The sequence below is a fragment of the Rhamphochromis longiceps genome, linkage group LG6, assembly GCF_057381845.1.
Source record: "Rhamphochromis longiceps isolate RC_006_pf linkage group LG6, R_longiceps_female_GT1.1, whole genome shotgun sequence".
Lineage (NCBI taxonomy): Eukaryota > Metazoa > Chordata > Actinopteri > Cichliformes > Cichlidae > Rhamphochromis > Rhamphochromis longiceps.
The window spans coordinates 31,423,936-31,447,340 of record NC_140562.1 but is presented as its reverse complement, the minus strand read 5'-3'; the positions used below and the strand labels follow the sequence as shown (position 1 = coordinate 31,447,340).

Genomic DNA, 23,405 nt, shown 5'->3' with positions numbered 1-23,405 from the left:
TCTAAATATTAATACTTTTCTCTTTTATCCTCTCTTTTAGTAGTATTATTATTATTACTGCTATTTTCTTGTTATTTTCTTCTTAATATAACTGCACACTTTATATATGCTCATGTAAAGCTGAGGAGCAAAAGAATTTCATTATGGGTAAATGTGGCTACACTCTTTAACTGTACATGACAATAAAACTTGAAACTGTTTAGGGTTTAGTAATTTAGTAATGTTACATTAATTTTCACCATTGAAAGTCGAGTCATTCCTGCTCTAAAAACAGTTTACCTGCCAGACTCAGTGGAAATTGTGCATTCTTGTAATCTATTGTAACTTTTGAATTTTATCTCAATGACATCAGAATACAAACATCTTTACTGCTGCTACACATTTAAGGCATTCGGCTCAAACCTCAACGAGTGCAGCTATATAGTCAATGATACCAACAGTAACATATATACATACGCACACACACATATTTATATGTTAGCCATGAATATATGAATATTTCATTAATTAACAGTTATTACGTGAGTTGTTGTTGTTTTTATCAGTATATTGTATATGTATAGTGCTTGACAACCCAGAGTAAGGTTTACAACAAAAATGGCCCAATTTAACATTTTCAAGACACGTTTTTGACAGATCTCTCTCTCTCTCTCTCTTCAATAGTGTGGATGCCTTAATAGGCATCCACACTATTGAGTTCCTGTTTCTCTTTATTCTTTATTATTCCGGGTGTTTCCGTACACTTTTCGCCGTGGATCTACTTCCACAATTTTTGTGCTATTTTCACCGTTCAAACTCTAAACTGTTCTGCTCTTTCTGCTTATGCCGGCTATGACTTTTGGTGTTTATTACTATTATACTTTTTAAAATATTACACTTTTTTCCTTTAATTTGTCCCATTGAAATGAATGGGAAACTTCCACAATTCTGCTAAAACTTTCTTGTCTTTGAAACTTAACTACTGCCTCATACTTTCACCTAGAAACTCCATTCAAACTTTAAAACGTTCTCAAATGATTGGGCCATTCCTGTATGATTCAGCTTTTTCAGATCTTCTACTGTTTTCATCTTATCTCTCTTTAAGTCTTCAGTTGCAAAATTGTGATTTTTCAGAAAATACATGCGTTGCTATGGTTGCTATGCAATTAACTCAGAGGGGACAGTGAAACTGTGTGAATTTTCTCTTCATGTCCAAACAACTTCTTGCTACTCGCTCAATTTCCACTCAAGCCCCACAGATTATACACCAAAACGTAGGTATTTTTGCTGGCTTTCAGAAAATGTCCCTATCATTGTTGTGGGACTCATAGTTATTTTGCAAATCTCCTCAGAGTAACACAAAGTCAGAAAACTCTCCATATAAACTCAATGGAGAGTTTGTTCAAAATCACCGCTGGATTTCTCTAATGAGAGGCATTTTCAAATTGTCATATCTCCTTAACGAAGCGAAGTTAAGACATGAGGCTTGTCCCGGTATATCTTCAGACACTCCTGATGCTCACAATTCAAGAATTATTTTCTCACCTATTACCGTTCTGAGATGAGTTAGACTTGTTTGAGGGTAGGAAATTTGTCCCTCGCTCAGATTTCATCAGATTTCAAATTCTGGAAATGAGTCACTTTTTTCTCTCATCATATCTTTTTGATGGATTTCCACAGAGCCCTGAAAATTTCCATGACTGTTCACCAAAGCCTGCTGTTTCTTACGGTGAAAGAATGATTTTGATGCTCCATATAGATTTAGAGTTACCAAAGGTTGTTTGAGAGCAAGTCAAGGCAGTTTTTGCTTCGCCTCTACTCAGTTACAGTGTATTACAAGTCATATATCTTTAATAATTTATATTTTATCTCTGAATTATGAAGACCTGAAGATTCCCCCATCTCTTCTGAACAAAACAATGTCTGAATGACCGTTCTAGCCTCTACGGTTAGGAAATTATGGCCATTTGTTCGAGGGGAATCCTGAATGTCAGAAATACACTGAAGAAAACTCACACCTCTCTCTGTGTCTGCGTGTGTAAGGGCTGACTACAGCAGGTGCAGCTAATTTAACTGACCTACATATACCAAGCCCAGACTCTCAACAGCTCCTGTTCCCTTTACTGTCTGTGTATGTGTGTCTGTGTATCAATATTTCTCCTATGTTTAGGTATTACTCCTCAATCATAGTATTTCTGCTAAAGCAAAGTACTTCTACTACATCTTAGTACTTCTGCTAAATCATAGTATTTTTTGAAAAATCATAGTATATTTGCCAAATCATGGTATTTGTGCAAAATCATGGTTTTGGGGCCAAATCATAATATTTCTGTTATGTTATAGTATATGTGCTGAATATATTATATGTGCCAAATCACAGTATTTATACCAAATTATAGTATTTATGCCAAATTACAGTATTTCTGCTAAAAAGCAGAAATAGTCCTTTTTAGCAGGAATTTCTGCCAAAAGATAGTATTTATGTTAAAACATAGTATTTCTGCTAAATCAGAGTATTCCTGCCAAATCATAGTATTTGTACTGAAACATAGTACTTCTGCCCAATCACATTATTTGTACTAAATGATAGTACTTGTGCCAAATCATAGTATTTGTGCCAAAGCGTCGTATTTGTATGGAGTCATAGTATTTCTTCTAAATCATAGTATTTCAATCAAATCTCAGTAGTTGTTGTTAAAACGCAGTATTATTGCAAAATCATAGTATTTGTACCCATTCATAGTATTTCTGCTAAATCATAGCATTTGTGCCAAATCATGGTATTTGTGCAAAAACATAGTATGTCTGCAAAACCATAGTATATCCCTTATGTTATAGTATTACTACTAAGGCATAGTATTTCTGCCAAATCATAGTATTTGTACTAAATCATAGTACTTGTGCCAAATCATAGTATTTGTTGCACATCATAGTATTGGAACCCAAACATAGTATTTGTCCCAAAGCATCGTATTTGTATGGAGTAATAGTATTTCTTCAAAATCATAGTATTTCAATCAAATCTCAGTAGTTGTGTTAAAATGCAGTATTATTGCCAAATCATAGTATTTGTACCCAATCATAGTATTTTTGCCAAATTGTGGTATTTGTGCCCAATTAATAATTCTGTTATGTTATAGTATTACTACTAAGTCGTAGAATATCTGTTATGTTATAGTGTATCTGCGGAATATAGTATTTGTGCCAAATCGTAGTATTTATACCAAATCACAGTATTTGTGCTAAAACATAGTATTTCTGCCATATTGTGGCATTTGTGCAAGAACATTGAACTGTTATGTTATAGTATTACTACTAAGTCATAGTATTTCTGCGTTGTTATAGTATTTGTACTAAAACGTAGTATCTCTGCCAAGTCATAGAATTACTGCAATTTCATAGTTTTTTTTAGGAAATCTGTTATGTTATAGTATTTCTGCCAAATCATAGTATTTGTGCCAAAGCATCGTATTTGTATGGAGTCATAGTATTTCAATCAAATCTCAGTAGTTGTTGTTAAAACGCAGTATTATTGCCAAATCATAGTATTTGTACCCAATCTTAGTATTTCTGCTAAATCATAGCATTTGTTCCAAATCATGGTATTTGTGCAGAAAACTTGGTTTGTCTGCAAAACCATAGTATATCTCTTATGTTATAGTATTACTACTAAGGCATAGTATTTCTGCCAAATCATAGTATTTGTACTAAATCATAGTACTTGTGCCAAATCATAGTATTTGTTGCACATCATAGTATTGGAACCCAAACATAGTATTTGTCCCAAAGCATCGTATTTGTATGGAGTAATAGTATTTCTTCAAAATCATAGTATTTCAATCAAATCTCAGTAGTTGTGTTAAAATGCAGTATTATTGCCAAATCATAGTATTTGTACCCAATCATAGTATTTTTGCCAAATTGTGGTATTTGTGCCCAATTAATAATTCTGTTATGTTATAGTATTACTACTAAGTCGTAGAATATCTGTTATGTTATAGTGTATCTGCGGAATATAGTATGTGTGCCAAATCGTAGTATTTATACCAAATCACAGTATTTATGCTAAAACATAGTATTTCTGCCATATTGTGGTATTTGTGCAAGAACATTGAACTGTTATGTTATAGTATTACTACTAAGTCATAGTATTTCTGCCAAATCATAGTATTTGTGTGAATTTGTATACTGTAATATCACTGTAGTATGTAGTGGCTAAGTAGGGGGTGTTTACAGTGTAAATAGGTCATCTCTTGTGTTGGAGTGCCCTCTTGTGGCGCCTTTTGGGTAGTGCCTTAGTAAACGTGAACCCTGTAAGAAGTGGTATCAGACTGATTTGTAGTGGAGGAATTTGTTGCCAGTGTTCTTAATCATAGAAACCACACCATATCACCTCTCCACATCCTCCTACTGTATGCCATGCCTCCCTGTACCATCCATCTGACCGCCAATAAACTCCACCTGTGGTAATCTAATCCCTGGATGTCAGCCTCTCCTTCTGACCGAGGATAGTTACTATTGCAGCACCACCCAGCATTAAACTGACGTACACCATTCTGTACAATAGTATTTGTGCTAAAAAGTAGTATTTCTGCCAAATCATAGTATTACTGCTATTTCATACTATTTAAGCGAAATTACAGTGTTTCTGCAAAAACATGTTTGAGGGGTGGAAATCTGTCCTCCTCTCATTTTTCAAACTCCGAAAATTAAGCCATTTCTTCTCTCGTCATGTCTCCGCGACGGAGATACAAAGAGCTATGTAAATCGTAGTCAAAGTACACCAAAGTCCGCTGATTCACCCAGTGCAAGAATTATGCTTCTATCCCACCTAGTTTTTGAGTACAAATTTATACACTATCACAGACCGGTAATTCATATTGATAATTTATTACAATTCTGCAAAGTTTTATGATTTTAGCAGCTTTTCTAATATGGACCTCACATTCTTGTTAACAGTCTATGGCAGAAATACATACAAGTACACAGCCTGATGAAGCAGACAGAAGCAGTACCTCTGATTGGTTCAGCATTTTCACCTCTTATCAGCACAAATCTCAGCCTCTTCTGCTGTTTTCATTAGAATTGTAAGCTTTTCCACCTTTTTTCAGTTACGTGAGAACCAGTTTGGCTCAATGAGTAGCTGAAAAATGTCAGCCTCTTCTGCTGTTTTAGCAGGATTTCAGAGTTCAGCTTTTTCACTTGTTTTAAGCACAAATTTCAGTTTCTTTACCTCATTTCACAACAAAGTTCTTCCTCTTCACCTCTTTTCTGCTAATTTGAGCTTCTGCTCCACAGTGCACATTGTCCCTCTCATCATATCTTTGCTTGTGACCAGAACTCATTTGGCTCAGAGGGTAGGGCATCTGCCGTGAGACCCGGTGGCAGAGGTTTGAATCCTACCTGTGACAGTTGCTACACATGTTCCCTGCTTGCATGCGCTCTGCTTTCTTGTGTGTCACTGCTCTCCAGTGTGTCATTACACATACAGCCATCTTCAGCAAGTACTTCTGCTTCTACACCTCTTTTCAGCTCATCTTTTTGCTTCTTTGCCTCTTTTCAGCAGAAATTCTTCTGATTCACCTCTTTTCTGCCAAATGTTTAGCTTTTTCACCTCTTATCAGCACAATTCTAAGCAGCTTCTGCTAATTTCACCACAATTGTCACTCTCTCCACCTCTTCTTTGTGTGAATGAGTTTGGTGCAGTGAGGTGAATTGCCGCCTTTAGACCAGAAGGGCCAGGTTCGAATCCTGCTCAGGGCAATGTTTTTTGTTTTTTTTTTCAACTTTTTCAGCTTTTTTCAGCAGACATCTTCAGCGTTAAGGCATCCACACAGCATTTTCGCAGGAAATGCAAATTTTTCTAGTTCGATTTGAATCTGGGAAATTTTGCCTCAGACAGTCAGAAATATTATAATTCAGATCAGTACATTTACATATTTTTGTATCTATAAAAAGGAAGCTGACACTTTCGAGACTTTATCAAAGGTGTGAGCGTCACAGCAGAGGCCTTTGTGTCAAAGTAGCTGAAGATAAAACACAGAAAAACATGAAGGTGATTTTCCTGGCCTGGATTTTATAAAAACATTCTGCAGTAGATCAAAAACGAAAGAAAATCATTAATCAACTTATGAACATTACCTCTGAAGTTACAGCAGTTTTATTAGAGACATGGCTTTGCATTTTGTATAATTTTTAAAAAGTTTAAATTTGTTCAGTAGCCTATTGAACGTCAGAAATTAGGTTTTCTTTTCGGAAGTAAGTAAAAGGAAAAAAAAAACATCGGCCAACAGCGCTGTAAACAAAGGTAGTCTTGTGCGTAACAAGCAAGCGAATAATGCAGAAAACAGATTTCGGGGATAGACGGGAAACTGTTCTTGAAGTACACTCAGAAAGAGAGAGAGAGAGAGAGCTGTGCATGAAGTGTGATTTTATCGTGGTGGAAGCAAAACAGCAAAAGTCAGAGGGAGTCCATGACGATGTTTATGTGAAGCGTAGTTTGGATCTTCTTTTGCTGCTGGTTCGGTCAATATTGTTTGGAGAGAGATAAAAACTAACAGCTTCAGAATCAGCGCAAAAAGGGCGTGAACACAAAGTGCGGACCCGCCGAAACATCAGAATCAGTGAGCTGTCGGCTTTCAGCCCCGACCGTGTCCCTGCCGTCAGATAAGAAAGGCGACAACTCACTGATTCTGATCCGCAGGTCCGCGCTTTGTGTTTATGTCTTTGTGCAGAAGCCGTGTACCTGCGCTCATTTACTGTTTTAAATGTTTGGTGGTTGTCAAAATTGTGTGACGTTTCACCTGAGATTCTGGAATTTTGGGCAAAATACATTTATATAAAAAAAAATCGATTCAGGATTTTAATGAATCGATTTCACGTTATCCAAGCCAGAATCGATTTTAATCGATGAATCGATTATTAAAACCCACCCCTACTAAAGTTACTTTAAATAGTGCACATTACATGATGCTTGCTGACTGGATGGTACCAGCTGAGCAGTGAGCTCATGTAATCTGTACTGGTCAGAAATCCCTGTCCACAATGGCCAGGTGGATCACGTACAGGTTTATAGCCAGACACTAAATTTAAGGATGATACACAAAGCAATACGTTTTTACCTTTTTACCTTATTTTTATCTTATTAAATGTTAATTGAAGTCATGACAGCACTGAGGTCCAATCAATGAAGCAACAATTGAGGTGAGTGTTAGAGGTGTCTAGGTATATGACAGGATAATAGGTTGGCTGTCCAACATCTACAAGAGAATAACATCCAAAATAACAAAACAACAGCACCCCCCCCCCCCCCCCCCCCCCCCCCCCCGCCAAAATGTTGCAAATTACTAAACAGGAGCTACTGTGAGTGGTTATGCAGAGGGTGCATTCAAGGATGCACACTTTTCTAAGATAACCACCTACCATACTGAAAAATTCTAGCGTCATCTGTAGCATTAAGCCCTAACTCACAGAAGCAGGAGAAAGTTTAATTACTGACATTTGTTGATGAGTCTGTCTTTGTGGCCTACGTAGATACCATACCTTGTATCAACTGTGTGCTGTTATTTGTCAGAGCTCAAATCTTCGCAATTCACAGTACACAGTAAAAAATCAGATTGACAAAATCAGATCCTCCAGTCAGATGTCCACACTGAAGTTTGATTCTTTAATGCGACTTCCTGCTCCCCCCTCTGTAGTGTGCTACCTCACTTCTTATAGACTCCTCTGAACTGTTTTGGCTGTCAGCTTTATGCGAAAAAGATCACGTCTCTCCCTGGAGGTGGATGAATAGATGGAAATCTGGATGAATGTGAACGCTGGGATGATTTTAACAGATGGGATGAGGAGCAACCCTGGAGCATAATAAAGGTAGGAAGAACCTAAGTAAAGACCAGACACAATACAAAACCCACATTAGCATTTTGATCCATTCTTTTTTTTTTATTTTCTGATTTTTCCATCACAAAAGCCCGGAGGACTTTTTAAAAATCCAGCTGAAGGCTCTAAAAGCTTATTTATTGATAAATAATCTTGTGCCCTTTATCTTTGTCCTCTCTTCTCCTCTTTCGTTTTCTGACCAGAGATGATTGCATTGAGTGATGTTACCTCAGACTTGGGTTTCAGTCTGATAAATTATTCTGTCCATCACAGGAGGAGGGGAGAAAAAGCTGGGGAGATAACCTGGTTGTCCATCATCCTTTGTCCATGTGCAGAGAGGAGATTGGATATTGACCTGAGGTTGCCTTCTCCAAGCCAAGATATTTGAAGACTTTGTCATGGAATGACAGTGTAGTCCCAATACTCTGCAGTCACATGCTTTTAAAGGGTATATTTTTCAACTGAAACCCCTTATTTTGGTGGAATACAATTCCAAAAAAATGAAATGTTGTGTATAATATCATCAGTCAGCATCTTGCAGAAACTATTATCCTGTACGTTTTTGTGAAAGTCTTTCAGCTTTGTGAGCGTTAACCCAGTCTCTGGACACTTGGAACCACTCGAATACTATTTTAAAAAGGTTGTGGGTACTTTGAACATGTAACATATGTGAACCATTCGCAGAGCACCTCCTGTGCCACTTAAACCTTTCTAATTAATTGCCTCCCGAGGTGTTAGAACAACATTTAAGTGCTGCGTGTGCTCTGCAGAGATCTGCTCTGCATTTGCAAAAATAGGCAAGTGCTCTATTTATAATTATTAAGGTTGATGCGTGCGGTCCTTTAGCACAGAAGAGAGTCATACACAGTTTTTTTTATTTAAATGAAACTACTGGTTATAACTTATTTTGCCAGGACCAGCTGGCGTTTGTTTACTTCTACCTTAAAAGGGGCGCGTGTAGTCTGTGGATGTTAATTACTCATATCACAGAAACTGTGAAAAGCTGTAAGTTTCACAGCACTGTGCTAAAAAAATGAAGGCAACACAATCCCAAGAATGAAAGCTCAGTGTTTTGCTTGCTTTGCCTGTGAGTCACTCTGCTGCAGGTGAGCTGCAGGTGTAGCCAGTAAAAGATGCATTTCATGGCACATCTGCTTCTTGAACGGTCCACATGTTATGTGTTCAGTGTAGCCAAAGTGTCTCCAGTCTGTTGCAGTATAACATCTGTTATAACAACTACAGTCATCAAATATCCTCTGATACAACCCAGGCTCAGTTCCAGTGTAAACTCTTTAAATCCATGCATGCTTCTTCGTCACGAGCCTACATTTACTTTTCGAGAGAGGCTGGCTCTCTGCAACACCAGGTGATATGTCCCAGCTCTACACTTTCTTCTCTTTCTCTTTGTCCATGTCTTTTCTGTCTGTCCTTCACGTGCTCTGTCATTATAGACAGTCTCTGCACAGCGCCACCTGCCCATGGCGGAAGTCCCTGCAGGGGCAAAGACGTCTGTATTTAGGGGAGTGTCCTGCACAGCTGAAGAGTAGCGGTTCCCTCTGAAGGCCACACTCCTGCCGCACCACCGAGAAGGCTGGCAAGATGTGGTTAATCTCAGAGTCTACAACTTCACACTGTACGTCCAACCTGAGGAGTGAAAAGAGCAGCAGAAATCTAAAAAAAGAGATCACTGAGATTTATCAAGAAGAAAAGATGAATAATAAAATTCACGGTTTCATCTCAGACATGTAACAGGAAAATGGAACTGGCATTAACCTGAAAATAAACGGGGAGCAGAAACAAGGAATGGAAACGAGTTCACCACTTTAATCACAGACGAACGAACGGGAGGAACTCAAGTGAAAAAGCTTCGGGGAAGATGGAAAAAACTATGGAGCAGGTATGAGACATCAGCATGAAAAGAGAAAGAGAAACAAAGAGGAGAGGCACTGTAAACCAAGACAGATAGAAAAACAACAGAAACAGAAAAATACTCGAAGGATGAAGTAAGAGCAGAGAAAATGAGTTAAGGCTGAAAGCAGTCAGGTGGGAAATGCTCGAAGGAGAGGCTCAACTGCTGACAGGATTTCTGTCTTGGAGCTTGAGAAAAGGAGATGTCTGAAAGTGAAGTTTCTGGATCAGCAGCCATGGGCTGGTACAGTAAACTAAATAAATATCAGAGTCATACTAAGGTCAGAGACGGCCTAAACTGTACTTAGTGTCAATCTTCAGTTTAAATAGAACGTTTTGAACTCTTAATCATTTCCAAAAATCCAATTTGTTATGTTAAAACTTGTACAATAGAACCTTTTTTCATTTCGGCTGGTTCAGTGGTTTCACAGCCTGCAATCAGAACCACCATCCTTCAAAACCACAGCTACAGATATTATTGCATGGAGTCTTTTAGATCACTCGTCTTTGTTTAAATTTGTGTGATGTACACAAAGATTGCTTGGTTGTTTCAAATTCTCCTTTTAATTTAATTTAGACATGACAGTGTTTCTACCACAGATGGTACTCCTCAGGTAACGCTGACAACGTGTGATGAGGTGTTGCTTGGTAAGTTGTAGGAGTGGAGTGTTTGATGAGCAAAGCTTGATAGTTGGGACTAAACACTTAATTAAAGCCTCGCTAGCAGGCAGTTTGTACTCTCGGCTGACCTACCTGCGCAGAGCCTCCTTGTTGTTGATGAAGCGAAAGTGAGCGGGTTCACAGATGAAACCAGCTGACTGGCAGGCGTCCACACAAGACTGGCCCTCTTGAGATACAAGCAGCCTGAGGGAGCTGAGAGGAGGCCAGGCAGAGGGAGCTGTCACATTGGATGCCCAGCCAAGAGCTGTAGTGTTGGGCAGGGGCACAAACAGAGGTTCCATCATCCTGCTGCCACCAGCGGACCCCTTTCTGGAGAGGTTGGCTGGAATGAAGGGAGGCTCTGGGGCACAGAAATCCTGGAGGTGAAATAAATACAATAATTTTTAAAAATCAAATAATTGTAGAACTGTAAAATATTACCAGACTAAATAAACCTGAGTGAGTTATTGCCTTTACAGTAAAGTAAAGTGGCACCAGGTAAGTTATAACGTGCTGCTCCACTATCACAGTTACAGGCTATATCCAATGATGTAAGAAACTTTCATACAAGCTGCTTTTACCTAACGGCTGTACTCGAAAATGTGTCGACAACAAGAGCATAGAACCAGCTGCTTCTCAGGAGAACAGCAGCAACAGCTTCAGTCCTACACAAGATGCCTTAAGTACTGAGTGTAGGTCACTCAATTCTGTGCCTTAAGACATCCAAGCATGTGCATTTGTCAAGTGCAACACACACTCACTGTAGTTATCTGCAGTTATGCTGGTAAAATGAAAGCAAACAGACTTGAGGAGAACATGCACAGAGCACATGCTAATGCAGAGTTCTGCTTCTCAGAAGACACATTAATATTTTATACCGATGGAGAGAAAGATGTTAAAAGATATTCACTCAAATGTTATTTCTAATTTTAAAGCACATGTGCAGTTGTGGCTTGGGAAGTTGCTCCAAATCAAATGGTTGTTTCTGATTAACGTAAGTTTAACAACAATAAGCACAGTGATCCAAGCATATAGAGTTATAGTTAAATGCAAATGGCAATTTTACATTTAAAAAAGGTGTTTTGAAAAAAATCCTAAATATAAAAATATGATAAAACCTGTAACATGTGGAAAATGCAACAAAATCATGACGCTGCTCCAGATCAGAGTATTACTATTGCCAAAGGCTTTGTTTTCTACATTATACTAAGTGAAACATTAGAGAGTGTCAAGGGTGGGATAACGCCAGCTGAAAGTGTTACTGAAGCCTGTAACAAGGTGATGTTCTGACAAATGAGTATTCATGAAGTACTCAGACCCCATCCATCTTTGAACTCTGCCTTCATTTGCAGCTCAGCTACACACATTTAAATTTGTGTGACTGCAGCTCAGCGTTCAAGCTATCACCCTGACAAAATCTGTCCCGACAGGAAGACAGAAACACCTGCCGAGCAAAAATAAAAACTTGTGGTAGTTCCTGTTAAAGTAGATCTCTTCAGGATCACATCTGGCCATGGTAACATTCAGAAACACACAGGGAGACTCGAATCACAAGGCGAAGGCTATGCTATGCTACTGCAAACCAGCTGCAGGAAGCGGTTCCTTTAGAAAATCCAATTTGAACAGAAATGTAATTTAATGTTCTCCTGTTAGTCTTTCAACAGCTTTCTGGGTCCAAAACAAGCTGCAAGTCAGGAGTGAATAAAAGTCACTGAGAGAGCTTCTGTGGTTTGTCTAACATCTTGTGGGGGGCTATAAAAAAGTGCTTTTACCCTAGTCCTTCATCATCATTATTCCCACACTTGTGTTCTTTTTCCTTACTCATCCCTCCTCATTAGTGTCAGGAGACCTTCTGCTTTAAAGCCGGAGGGCAGATATGTGGCTCCTAATGAGAGTTAGCATGTCGATTAATCGCATGCCCACATACATGGGGTACATAATCTCACACGCACACACACACAGTCCTAGATACACGACGTCCTAGGTGCTGAATGCACACAGGCGTGAAATATTAAGCAGTGTAAGGGTTCTGAAAGCTTCAAAAAAGAAGGTATATAAATGAGAGCAAGAGCTGACTGAAGACAGAAAAGGAGAGTATAGGCGAAGCGCATATGTGCAGACATTGAACTGTAGACATTTGTAGCGACACTCACCTGATGCTGTATGTATGCATGCACTCTCTCGAGCATGCCCTCGCAGGTGTATTCATAAGGCAGATAAGGCTCGACCTGAGAATCACACGTGAAAACACACAATCATCACCACGTTATTATTGCCACATTTTACTCGCAGTAAAGTGTACTTTTCGTTTTCCTTCCGCATCATTGTTCTCAGTAATTGCAATGAATTGTCTCTTCTCCTTGGTAATTTGAGCTGACGAATGTTTCTATTGTCAGGTTTCTGCGAGGCCTAATCACAGTATGTCACTGCTTGGAAAATCATTAGGCTTTATTTGCATACCAATAGATCATCTCCTCCTTTGATGTGCTGGTTCTATAACTAAAGCACACTTTTGATTGCTCTAATTAGAGATGAGCTGGAAACACCATATATCTTTTGTGTCTCTTGCTAATACCAACATGTTCAATACTTGTTAACAGACTGTCTGACACAAAAGCCGATGAATACGAAATAGTTGCAACTGCAGTGCTGGGATTAATAAAAAATGAATTTAGCAGATTTCATAAAGTGCTAGACAGCTGATATTCAACAGCCACACTGTACAAAGACACAAGTTCAAGTTTTATATGAACTAAAATGATCCTGTTACACACTCCAACCAAATGAAAACACATTTTTGTATTTCTAACTGCAAACACCAAGCTTTGGAGAGATCGAAGTGGATTGTCTTTATGACCTAATGCAAAGACCTGCCTTTGTAAATGATACATGACTCACTAAATTGCATTTCCTATGTGAAATCAAAGCAGTCTAATGTTCAACCATCTGTGAAATCAGACTTGGCCCATTTCAAGTGAAAACCACTGAGAAGCAAACATGCAGGGATGGTGCAATTTAAAAAGCTACTCACTGCAATCTGATCAAAGCCTTATGCTAATCTACTTTATAAGCAGGAGCAGAAAGCAAACATTTGAACAAGGACAGGCACACAAGCGTCCTGCAAAAACAATCAATGGACGTGTCCTTTTTCTAACAGCGTTCTCATTCGCCTTTGCTTAACCAGGCATAGTGACCCAGGCCACGTTCGCATTCACAGGTGCGGCTTTGAGTGGAGCTTTTTGAAAAGGTGCTGGCAACACTGGCAGCGGGTGGAAGCAAAGGTTTCAGGTGTATGAAGGCATTTAGCACTGTTTTGCTCTATTTTTTATTTTTATCACATTTGTGTAGTTTAGACTTGTGACCTTCTCTTCTTTAAGTCCTTTCTCTTATCCTTGGCTGATGTAGACTTCACTCAGAAATCAAATAGAATGAAAATCCCATTTGCATGGTTCGCTAACTGAGAAGATCTATATGATTTTCTTGGGTGTTGTTGTTGGTATCATAAATCATCCTATCTCCAAATTCTTTTAAAATATGTGTTTAACAAAACCTTCTAACTAACTAGAGTCCAGAAAGCTGTGTGTCATGGTCCTGGGCCATGTTGGCCCAGTGTTCTTAGTTTTCTTGTATGTTTGTATTTTGTTCCTTATTTAGGCCATGTTTTCTGAGTTGCCCTGTTGTGTTGTTCCCTAAGTGTTTTCCCTTCATGGCTTTTACCCCCTGTGTGCCCCTCTGTGTATCTGTGAGCCCTCGTCTCTCCTTATGTTTTATTCCATGTTTCCCCTGCCCATTATGTCCAAGTTCTCCCCGTGCTCTCTCTCCCCCCCCTGTGTGCCCTGTGTATTTATGAGCCCTCGTCTCCCTTTGTGGTTGTTTCATGTTTCCCCAGCCCGTTATGTCTGTGTTTTCCCCGTGCTCTCTCTCCTCCTGTCTGAACCTCTGTGCACTTCCTGTTTACTTTGTGACTCTCACGCCCGTACATGTCATGTTCAGTTCACCCCGCCCTGTCTCGTTATGATTATCAGTGTCACCTGTGTTCCCCGTGTGTTCCCACTTTCCTCGTTAACCCTCTGTGTATTTCTGTCTGCGTCTCCCTCTGTTCGGCGTGACGTCGTCCCTCATGCTGTGTGTGGATCTCCCTGTGTCTCCCTGTGAGTTCTTAGTTTATGGTTTCCCAGTTTAGTCTAGTTTGTATGTTTGTTCTACCAGCAAATAAAGCTGTGTTTTGAGTTCACCTCCCCGAGTCTGTGAGTCCTGCATTTTGGGTCCAACTCCTGCCTGCCGCACAGCGATTCATGACACTGTGTTATTGTTTTTTTTAGCAGTTTTGACAATCACCCCTTTGTGGTTGTATACCTCCACCCATCAGTAAAGTTGGAGAAGTTGGATCCTTTATTCAGATTTGGACAAATGTGAAATATTGCGACGATGGAAGTAATCACTTGAAATGAAGGGAACTGGTCTTCTTTTTGGTTTATGAAGGCATTTCACCTCTTGTCCAAGAGGATTTTTTCAGCTCTGAAAACTAATGGGGAGTGCCAGATATTTAACCTGTAGTGGGGCTGTCCCCTTGGAAACAACCCCACCACATCCCAATAATAGTATGAGTAGTAGTTGGATGATACTAGGGTAGTATCATCCAACACCTTCATGACCCCAAATTAATCCAGTTGCCTTTATTTCAAGCCATTAAGACTACCATGAACTAGATGCCTAAGAACCTACGCAGACCTGTCACAATCAACCTACTTCTGTTTCTGAGTTTGGCATTGAATAATGATCAGGCATCATATCATCATTTTATCATAACAAGTATGACCAAAATTTTGTTGTATGGTCAGAGTGACCTTGACTTTTGCCCACCCTATTAAGACTACTTCATGTGAATGTTAAAAAACCACATTTAAAACGCCAATTCCCATAAGACATGGAACAGGGAATAAGAAAAGAAAGAAAGAAAGAGATGGAAAAGGGTTTTATTTGAACATGAGGACTTGTCGGCCAGAGATTGCTTTGTCTTGCATGACTGAACATGAGCCTCTGCCTCACACACGGTTTGTGTATGCCTGCGTGTGCCTTGAATTTAATGGCTGTAATGTGCAGGTGAGGCTGTGTGTACTGATACGTCGCATCTTTGCAATTTCAGTGTATGAGTTGTGTTTATGTATTTGTTTGGGTGCTGGGGGTGGTGCGTGTACAGTGGGGCAAAAAAGTATTTAGTCAGCCACCGATTGTGCAAGTTCCCCCACTTAAAATGATGACAGAGGTCAGTAATTTGCACCAGAGGTACACTTCAACTGTGAGAGACAGAATGTGAAAAAAAAATCCATGAATCCACATGGTAGGATTTGTAAAGAATTTATTCGTAAATTAGGGTGGAAAATAAGTATTTGGTCACCTCAAACAAGGAAAATCTCTGGCTCTCACAGACCTGTAACGTCTTCTGTAAGACGCTTTTCTGTCCCCCACTCGTTACCTGTATGAATGGCACCTGTTTGAACTCATCTGTATAAAAGACACCTGTCCACAGCCTCAAACAGTCAGACTCCAAACTCCGCCATGGCCAAGACCAAAGAGCTTTCGAAGGACACCAGGAAAAGTATTGTAGACCTGCACCAGACTGGGAAGAGTGAATCTACAATAGGCAAGCAGCTTGGTGTGAAAAAATCAACTGTGGGAGCAATCATCAGAAAATGGAAGACATACAAGACCACTGATAATCTCCCTTGATCTGGGGCTCCACGCAAGATCTCATCCCGTGGGGTCACAATGATCATGAGAACGGTGAGCAAAGATCCCAGAACCACACGGGGGGACCTGGTGAATGACCTGCAGAGAGCTGGGACCAAAGTAACAAAGGTCACCATCAGTAACACACTACAACGGCAGGGAATCAAATCCCACAGTGCCAGACGTGCTCCGCTGCTGAAGCCAGTGCATGTCCAGGCCCGTCTGAAGTTTGCCAGAGAGCACATGGATGATACAGCAGAGGATTGGGAGAATGTCATGTGGTCAGATGAAACCAAAGTAGAACTTTTTGGTCTAAACTCAACTCGTCGTGTTTGGAGGAAGGAGAATACTGAGTTGCATCCCAAGAACACCATACCTACTGTGAAGCATGGGGGTGGAAACATCATGCTATGGGGCTGTTTTTCTGCCAAGGGGACAGGACGACTGATCCGTGTTAAGGACAGAATGAATGGGGCCATGTATCGTGAGATTTTGAGCCAAAACCTCCTTCCATCAGTGAGAACTTTGAAGATGAAATGAGGCTGGGTCTTCCAACATGACAATGATCCAAAACACACCGCCCGGGCAACAAAGGAATGGCTCCGTAAGAAGCATTTGAAAGTCCTGGAGTGGCCTAGCCAGTCTCCAGACCTCAACCCCATAGAAAATCTGTGGCGGGAGTTGAAAGTCTGTGTTGCTCGGCGACAGCCCCAAAACATCACTGCTCTCGAGAAGATCTGCATGGAGGAATGGGCCAAAATACCAGCTACTGTGTGTGCAAACCTGGTAAAGACCTATAGTAAACGTTTGACCTCTGTTATTGCCAAGAAAGGTTATGTTACAAAGTATTGAGTTGTATTTTTGTTATTGACCAAATACTTATTTTCCACCCTGATTTACGAATAAATTCTTTACAAATCCTACCATGTGGATTCATGGATTTTTTTTTCACATTCTGTCTCTCACAGTTGAAGTGTACCTCTGGTGCAAATTACTGACCTCTGTCATCATTTTAGGTGGGGGAACTTGCACAATCGGTGGCTGACCAAATACTTTTTTGCCCCACTGTATATGTTGTATGGGTATGTGTGAGTTTGCTCGGGGCATTGTGCCTCCAGTGAAGGGTGAAGTGGTCCATCAGCGCTTTCTCCGTGGTCTGTCAGTGCAGATGGAGAAGGCACACTAAGCCAGTGTTGCTGAACTGTAGCTTGTCTGACTACGCAGACGAAAAGATGAGAACAGCCTCTCTCACACTCACACACACACACACTGACAAACACACACACAGAGCTAACACTACATATATCAGCTTTTGCCTAATCTCCCTACATACCATCTCTAATCTGCAAAGGGCAGACTGCTACAGCATGTTTAAAGGATCATGCAGACAGCTGTCTCCATGTTTCCTGCTTCCCTATAGACCAATGCCTTGTTCGAGTGTTACTGTGACTCGTATTCCATATGTAAAATATGTTGCATGTCTTGTGGGATGATGTGTGTTCACACCTATGTTAAATGCCAAAAGCGTTATACCTCAGCCATAAATGTATCCAGATCCATCAGATTTCCATCAGATTTGACAATACATTTAAATATACCTTAGCGTACGCAGAACAAAATGACCATTTATAAATTCAAGAGGTCAGTTTTTGGGATGCCAAAATGGTTAGGATGGTCAATTCTCTAGAAATTCGAATCTGCGTGAAAACTAGTGAATCACAGCTTCACCTCTCCGAGTGTAAAATGCATCTGCAGTTTTGAACTTCAATAAACATTATTTAGTTTCAGATATAAAAGGTCTACCCCTGTATTTTAGAGTAGAAAATATGCCTGCTTGGCATATTGGATTTCTGTTTTATAAAGATTTTGTGACTGTGCAGATGCTTGGTCAGTGTACTCTCCATCTTTCAATTTTTCTGCTCATATAATTCATTTTTTTCAACATTGCACCCAATTTCAATGCTTTCTAAAAAGATTCAGTGTACCTGGCTGACTCTTTAATTAACCCTGCTCCCTCTCTCGGAAGCTAGCGTCCTTAATCTATATCACATTCACTGAATTGAAAAGTTCAGCACTCTGCAGTATAACTCTGCTACCTACAGACGGCAAACTCCCTCTGGAGGACTTGACCACAGCAAAATTATTGTGCTGTTTCATCAAAGTTTAAAAAACTGTTATTAGGCTCACAGCAACAAGAGCAGGTCCAGTACTTGTATTTTATCACAGCTTCAAGGGAAAACAGAATAGAACAAACCGTGCTATCTGTAACTCTAAGAGTTATCATTGAACGCTATACAAAAATGAAACGTTATATTACAAGAGCCAAACAAGGCACAAACCAACTGCAATTTTCCTGGCCACAAAGGCACAAAAGCAATAGGTGGATAAGTACATGTAGCTATTCTTGGCATGTCTATGAAAACATGTTTGTTAAAACAGAAAGAAACACCAGAGATGTCCCTCTTTCAGCATGAAGAGAGCTGATACGAGTGAAAGAGCACCCAGTCACGGTTAACCTCATTTATACACAGCAATGCATAATTTAACTCAGTGTAACTAATTAGTGGACATAACAGGATAAATGGTTATGTCTTTTGTCTTTATGAATTCTTTTTTAAAGCACTGTTATATGTGAGCACCTTGGTCCTCATGATTTCCTTGATAGCAGAGTCAAACTCCACAGAGTTGTTGTAGTCCACTGTCATGACGTGAGGTCGGCCAATGTACTGCTCCGCGTACGGGTGCTGGGAGAATACCTATAGAAAACAAATGCAGTGTACACAGTGACAGCTCTATAAATAAATATTTTGCAAATAAATAACATCTCTCCACAAAGACAACACTTAGCTGCAGAAAAATCAGTTTGTCTTTATCAAATGAATACTGTCAATTATTATTTTGTACAAAGACACATAAAAATAGTTATACTGTGTCCATTAGTGTGGCAAAAATGCAGTCTGGATCGAATGTTTGAGCCACTGCTTTAATGAATCTGTTGGCAGCATGACTGATTGTGGGAAGATATACAAATTATGAACCTACCTCTCTAGATGTGGGCTTGCCTCGGAAAAACTCGTGATTTAGTGAGCTGTGGGGTGGGTTGAACTTGGGCTGGAGGAAAATGCAACCATTGGCTATAGCTTCAAGAGGGGCCGGGCCCTCGTATGGGAAACCAAAACCAATGAAGAGCTAGGAGAAAAAAAAAAGATAAATCAGGGATGTAATTTAGTGATTGTGTAATTTAAAAGCAGAAGAATTTAGTTTAGAAGTTAGAAAAGCAGAAGAAAAGTTTGTAAACACTCTGTCCATTAAACAGTGGTGACAATAACCACAAAGTTCATGCCTTGGCCTTCCGCAATAATTGCTGCAGCTCGTGCTGGGGCAGCAGGCCATGGTTCTTCACAAAGGCTGGGACCTCTGGAGGTCTCTGGGTCTCATAGTAGACTGTGCCGTGGACTTCCATGTATTTATGGAGAATCTGGAGGAAACTCTCTTTACCCTGCTGGAAGAAGATGGTTTGGTGAGACCGATGAACTGCGATGACACATAGATGGGTCGTATAGAAGAAAGAGTGTGTAATAGGAAGAACACCATAAATAATTTTTTTTAAAAATGGTGACCTATCTTTTTTCTTATAATAATAAATATATAGTTAGAGTGTGGGACAGTCATATTAATTTTAGCTGAAGTTTGATATAATGAGGTCAAAATCCGTACTAGTAATCTTTCAAAGACAAAAGCTCAGGCTTCAGACTTCTTTAAATGCTCCATTTCAGGCAGTTTTTTCTCTAATCTTGGCTCTGTATGATGTCGGTCAGTGCATCTGTTCCAAATAACTAAGGCGCACAGCTCTGGCTGTAAACACAGAAGCCCCAGAAGAAAGCTGGATTGAAGGAGGGACTGCAAAGGGAGCTAAAAAGGCTTTCAGGTACCAGTTTAGCTCACTGGTTGAGCAGGTGACCATATGCCACATAAGTGAAATGCAGCAGCCCGGGTTTCAGTCAAACCTACAGGCCTTTGGTTAGAGCCTTTCCCAGCTCTCAACATTTCTGTCAAATCTACAGTGCTTAACTATCCAATGAAAGCAAAAATGTCCCCCCCATCCCAAAAAGGCTTGTTTCACACAGTGGATAAAGTGGCTGCACCAAGGCCAAGAATCCAAGAGTACAAATATGAAGGTAGAAATGAGCATCATAGGTCCTCTTTAAAGAACTTGCTCCACTACAGTGTGCTGAATATTTTCACGTCTTCTAACTTATCTGTGTGAATTTGCGTGAGCTACGGGAAGCTTATTCATATGTCATTTTATAAAGCATATGGAAATAGATTATGCTCACATTATTGGTTCTTCTAATCACTATCCGTGCTTTTCAGTCACCTGACCGACTCACTACCCTGGTGGGCAAAACATTATGGACAATAGTAGACAGTCTGCAGTACTGCAGGACAGTGTTGGAAAGTGTTGCTTTTTTTTCCACCTGTCTTGAGCCAAGACTACTTGGATCATCCATCAATGGAGGAAAAAGAAGATAGGAGGTAAAATTTGTGATCCATATTTTGCTCAGGCAGCTCGGTGACATCTACGTATATCTTGTACCGAATCCCTTACCTTACACTGATGCCAGGATGAACGCTTTAAGAGTACAAACAGCTACATGTATTTTCGATCTGGATGGGTGAATAATGCCACTGTGTGAAAGCTGAAGAACAAGAAATAGTTCATTGTTAAAGCAAAAGTAAGTGCTATATAGTGCGTTTTGGTGACTTTTACAGTGTAGGGCTAGAAAACTTCTGTCTGTCACACTAATATTGTATCATAAGTGTAAAGCTGTGCGAATATTTTTCCAATGTCAGGTAAATAATTTCTACAGTTTAAATGAGCCATCCGATAGCACAACAACTATGCAGCATTTTGGCTAAATTAAACTGAAAAACGTTCAAAGGATGGATGAAGGACAAAGACCACAGTACTGTTTTTGTTGCCAGGTGGGCGTGTCCCAGTAGCTCTTATGGGCTCTTTGATTTCCTACTTTTTCTACAGGGGTTAAAAGGTGCAGTCTAGTCCTTTTTTACTCAGTGAAACAAACACAGGGCCGTTAGTTTCATTTGGTTGAATTCTTACTTTCACCTATGAAAAATGCACCAATATACACACCGAATATTAACATGTAGAGGAAAATTGCCTTCTTTTTAACCAGGAATAATTTTTGAGTTCTGCACTCCACTCATCCTATTACCTGCTGTGAAGTTTTCTTCACCTTTAATTAATATCGACCTTGATGTGAGAAAGATGGTTGAATTTTGATGTGCAAAACAAAATAAAACAAAGAAAAAAAAGAAAAAAAAAAGAAAAGAAATGAACAATTCTTAATAAAAATAAAATAAAATGTCAGTAAACTCTGTGGAGAAACATCTGGCAGGCAGGTATTTATTTTGCTGCGCTGAGGCTTGGTTTTAAGCAGGATAAAGCATTGATTGTCCTTATTCACTTACTTACACTTACTTGTACATACTTCTCTCCTTTTTTAATCTAATAATAAATACATTACATGCTGAGGGTGAGACAGCCAGAAGGGCAGTCAAGGTTCAGCAGGACGACTGGGAGAAAAAACAGCTAGCATCAGTTAACAACCAAAATTTAATCATGTGAACGGTGCATAACCCCGACTAGAGTATTGACCGCCTGGCGTTAAGCAGCTTACGTTATCCCTCTGCTGTGGCCCCCCTCCCGCGCACACAGAGCCATAATTGGAGGCTGTAGTAATCGATAGCTTCCTCTGTGAGGATTTTCCCAGCCAATTAGGAGATTAGCTCAAGCGCTAAGTGCAGCAGACAACGACAATGAATTAGCAAGAGAAACACAGCTGTGAAAGAGTGCAGATTCCATAACCTGCACTCTCGCTTTGTGACTATGTATGTACAAGCTAACCGTCTCAGCAGGGAATGGATTAGGAATGCTAATAAATATCTGTTGTGCTGGATTTTTTGTCCCTTAGCTAATTTGGTTTTATAAAGATTTTAAAAAAGAAGTTTGTGTGTATATATAATGTTGATTTCTGTGTGCACAGCATGACAGAAAGACATATGTTTTTTGTTTATAGTACTTTCATACACATTTTTTTTCATATACAGCACCATGTATTTAAACAGTTAGCTGTATGCTGATGGAATTGTAAAGTCAGTATTTTATTATTCATCTCTTTTGGTTCCTTAACTTAAGTATTTCCATAGTATCTTCAATCTCTTCATGTAAAATTAAACCAAATTTTTAGAACTATTTAATGTTATCTTACATAACCTTAACTGTAGTTTCCAAACTCCATGACAACTATACAGGGGGTGAATTTTCAAACTCATTAGCTTTAATTGTATTGAGGTTTAAAGTTGCAGCAAGACTGTTTTGCCTTGTTCAGCATTCTGTTGTTCTCCACGGGGTGGGGAGCTGCGCCGTACAAGTACAATATGTTTTAAACCAATTTTTCGAGAGCCAAGATTAGCATCCCCTTCCTCTCCAGTACCACAGTGAATAATGGATGCACCAAGCTAACCAGCAGAGAAATGATATGCAGCAGCATGACCGGTCAGGAGTTGCACCTGTCTCTCATGTTGTATGCATCTTAACAAAGTTTGTCTATTCCTAGACATGGAAACGATGCAACATTACTCTCCTTTTTTTTTTTACTCTCCTGCATAAGTGTAGGATGTGAGATGAATATAAATTGGTAAAAGTAACACATTCTTACCTGAAGCTAATGAACACCCATCCGGTGACAAGGTCCCCCACAAGGGAAAAAAAGAGTGACACAAAGACAAAGAGAGTAAAGTAAATTGAGGCAGAATTGTAGCCAAACAAGGCTGCAATAATTGGTAGAAACAGCTATGTGTTACATTTACTTCCTTCCTCATCAAACTGTTGCAGACTGTGCATTCATAACTGCCTTTAAGCCCATCTCTCTCACAGCCAACAACCATAAACTAATCTGGGGACTTGTGTGGGCAGACAGTAGAAAGAAATGGCAGCAAACAATGTTTTAAAAATCCTTTTAAAAATGCAGACAACTTTTTCTCAGCTACATTGAGCATTTGAACAAGCAGACAGTTTTGGAGAGGAAAATTGCCTGTAAATTGAAGCTATACAGTTGTGTATAAAGAGCCCTATGAAGCAAACTAATGATGCAAGCAGCTTGGTGCCTTTCTTCTGTTAACATTTCAGTCGATGGTTTAGAGTACTTGGTTTAAAGATTGTGTCT

General features: G+C 39.6%; 1 protein-coding gene across 1 annotated transcript in view; it reads right to left on the bottom strand.

The window, feature by feature from the left end:
* Positions 1-7,844: 7,844 nt before the first annotated feature.
* The window catches only part of LOC146668325 (alpha-1,6-mannosylglycoprotein 6-beta-N-acetylglucosaminyltransferase B-like), a 128,209-nt gene continuing 112,648 nt past the window's right edge, over positions 7,845-23,405 (bottom strand). The window contains exons 12-18 of the mRNA XM_085410219.1: positions 22,899-22,904; positions 19,499-19,657; positions 19,198-19,344; positions 18,795-18,911; positions 12,579-12,653; positions 10,519-10,802; positions 7,845-9,501 (exon numbers count right to left, since the gene is read on the bottom strand). Coding sequence (XP_085266345.1) covers positions 9,303-9,501; positions 10,519-10,802; positions 12,579-12,653; positions 18,795-18,911; positions 19,198-19,344; positions 19,499-19,657; positions 22,899-22,904 — 987 coding nt within the window. The 3' untranslated portion in view covers positions 7,845-9,302. The remainder of the gene's footprint in view (positions 9,502-10,518; positions 10,803-12,578; positions 12,654-18,794; positions 18,912-19,197; positions 19,345-19,498; positions 19,658-22,898; positions 22,905-23,405) is intronic.